This window comes from Ascaphus truei, chromosome 2, assembly GCF_040206685.1.
Source record: "Ascaphus truei isolate aAscTru1 chromosome 2, aAscTru1.hap1, whole genome shotgun sequence".
Taxonomy (NCBI): domain Eukaryota; kingdom Metazoa; phylum Chordata; class Amphibia; order Anura; family Ascaphidae; genus Ascaphus; species Ascaphus truei.
The window spans coordinates 112,248,951-112,251,450 of NC_134484.1; the positions used below are offsets into that span (position 1 = coordinate 112,248,951).

The 2,500-nt window shown below is 36.4% G+C and overlaps 1 protein-coding gene across 1 annotated transcript in view; it reads right to left on the bottom strand.

The window, feature by feature from the left end:
* The window catches only part of LYN (LYN proto-oncogene, Src family tyrosine kinase), a 103,133-nt gene that overhangs the window by 23,744 nt on the left and 76,889 nt on the right, over positions 1-2,500 (bottom strand). The window contains exons 9-10 of the mRNA XM_075584238.1: positions 2,420-2,500; positions 902-980 (exon numbers count right to left, since the gene is read on the bottom strand). The exon at positions 2,420-2,500 is cut by the window's right edge and continues 100 nt beyond it. Coding sequence (XP_075440353.1) covers positions 902-980; positions 2,420-2,500 — 160 coding nt within the window. The remainder of the gene's footprint in view (positions 1-901; positions 981-2,419) is intronic.

Sequence of the window (2,500 nt, forward strand, 5' to 3'; positions counted from 1 at the left end):
TGTGGGACAGCGAACTTTCACCATTGCCTGACCCAGGGTGGTCCCACTGCTTGACTCCAACCTATGTTTGTGAGTTTATTAGTTTTTAATTTATTTCTGTTATAAAGCCATCTGCACTATTTTTTGTGCCCTCTTTTTTACATACAGTATATGTGGGATCCTCCTTCCCATGTTTCTCCACAGGGTTGCATCCTGACCAACATCACAATATGAAATCAACATATGAGGTGGCCCACGCTTGATAATCACAAAGCCCCTTATCGCTCATTGGAAAATGTGAGTGAATTGCATACCATTTATTTAGAATCACCACTATCAAAAACTTTTTTGCACTATATTTCTCTTTTTTTTTTTATATACCCCTGGATATGAGTGCGCTCCTGACCCTCTGCCTCTACAACCGTATATGGACTTGGACTTGAGTCCACTGCCCGAGCGGCACCCTATTCAGAGGACTGTATATATTTAATCTTCACTTCCACCAGCGTGTTCACTTGATTTTTTGTCTACTTCCCATGCAAGAGCTAATGTAGGCTAAATAATCAGTTTAAAGATTTTGTTGTGTGTTTTACTTACTGCCAACTCAAATGCAATGATTCAACGTACTTATTATTTATTTTGTTTAATGCGTATCCTTCAAAGTCTTTCCTGCTCTAGAATTGTGGTTGTTGGCGAGGTAATGTCCTACACACTGCAAACATTGTGCCTGTTCGCTTAATGTAACCATGTATTTGTCATCATAACTCTGTGCCCAGGACATGCTTGAAACCGAGAGGTAACTCTCAATGTATTACTTCCTGGTAAAACATTTTATAAATAAACAACCAAACAATAAGCATGTTTATGAAGAACTGCAATCATAAGTGGCTTTCAATGTTTCCATTTACTTAAAAGGGTTTACCTGAGCAGAGAAGTCAATTAGCTTTGGGAGTATTACTTTGCTTCCTTCGTCACTCTTCATAAAATCCAGTAGACTTCCTGATACAAAAATACACACAAAAAAAAATGGTAGTCATGGAAACCCGCATATGTGTCTTGTGCATGGATGGGTGTCTTTTTTAGTGGGGGGAAACACAGCTCCTGTACCTTTTTCATAGACCACATGGTAAAATTTTATAACATTATTGTGATAGTCTAAACATTCGAATTGTTATATGTTTTATATCAGAGTGTAATAATGATTACATCGGAAATTATATATACATATATTGATGTAGAGGTATCGATACCGTGTTAGCCGAGCTTTAATAATCAAAAATGAATAGACAATACCGTTCTGTGGCTAACAAAATGCTTTTATTTGTGCGAGTGTACAGTATATCGAAAGCTCGCACAAATAAAAGTCATTTAGTTAGCCACAGAACGGTATCGTCTATTCATTTTTGTATACACACACACACACACACACACACATATATTTGCATGTCATTTCCCAGAATCCCTTGCTGCAGTTGAAGTGCTGTGTGCTGGGCGATAATGGTGAAAGACAGGGTCTGCAGACCTGTCTAAGGACATGCAAATGAACATACAGTAATATTTACAGTTGCTATATGCTTTACTGTGGAGGGTTTTTTGTCACTTTTTTTACCCACCATAACCTTAATAAGTGTGGTGAATACCTACTCTTAGTCTCAAACCAGCATAGCCAGCAACCAACCTCACACTGATGATAACCCATCAAGGTTGAAACATGTCTGTGAGTGGGTGTACTGGCTTTGCATCTTACCCCAGCCTATGCTTAAAAGCTGTGTTTAAAGCAGCATGCATTGGCTTAAGGGTTGCTCGTGTAATATGATCTTGAGACAAAAGGTGGCTCTGTGTGCTCATTTGCATGTCATTTCCCAGAATCCCTTGATGCAGTGGAAGTGCTGTGTAGATAATGGTGAAAGACAGGGTTGCAGACCTGTCTGAGACATGCAAATGAACATACAGTAATATTTACAGTTGCTATATATATATGATACAGTATATATATATTCTGGTGTTCATGTGGAGCAGATCGACTCTGTAAATAACTTAAATTGTGTATATATATATATTTAACCTTAAATAAAATTAACATGGTTAAATCAAGCATACTTTACAGGCCAACGCTGTGGGAAATATGCAACATGCAAATACTGCAAGACAATAAGTGGACAAATAGCCATGTGTAAAACAAAAATGCATGTTCATACACAAGGCAAGATGTTATAACCCTCCAAATGTATATATATATATATATATATATATATATATATATATATATATATATATATAAATATATACTATATATATATATATATATTATATATATATAACACACACACACAAACACATATACATCCAAAGTAATAGGGAGTCTAAAATAAATAAATAAATAAATAAATATACACACGTATATAAAAGTTTTGGTTTTCCAGCGTGTGAGACTTACCCGTTTGCCATATACTCCGTGATAATGTAAATAGGCTCCTCTTTGGTGACCACGGCATACAGCCTCACTAGTTTGTCGTGCTGG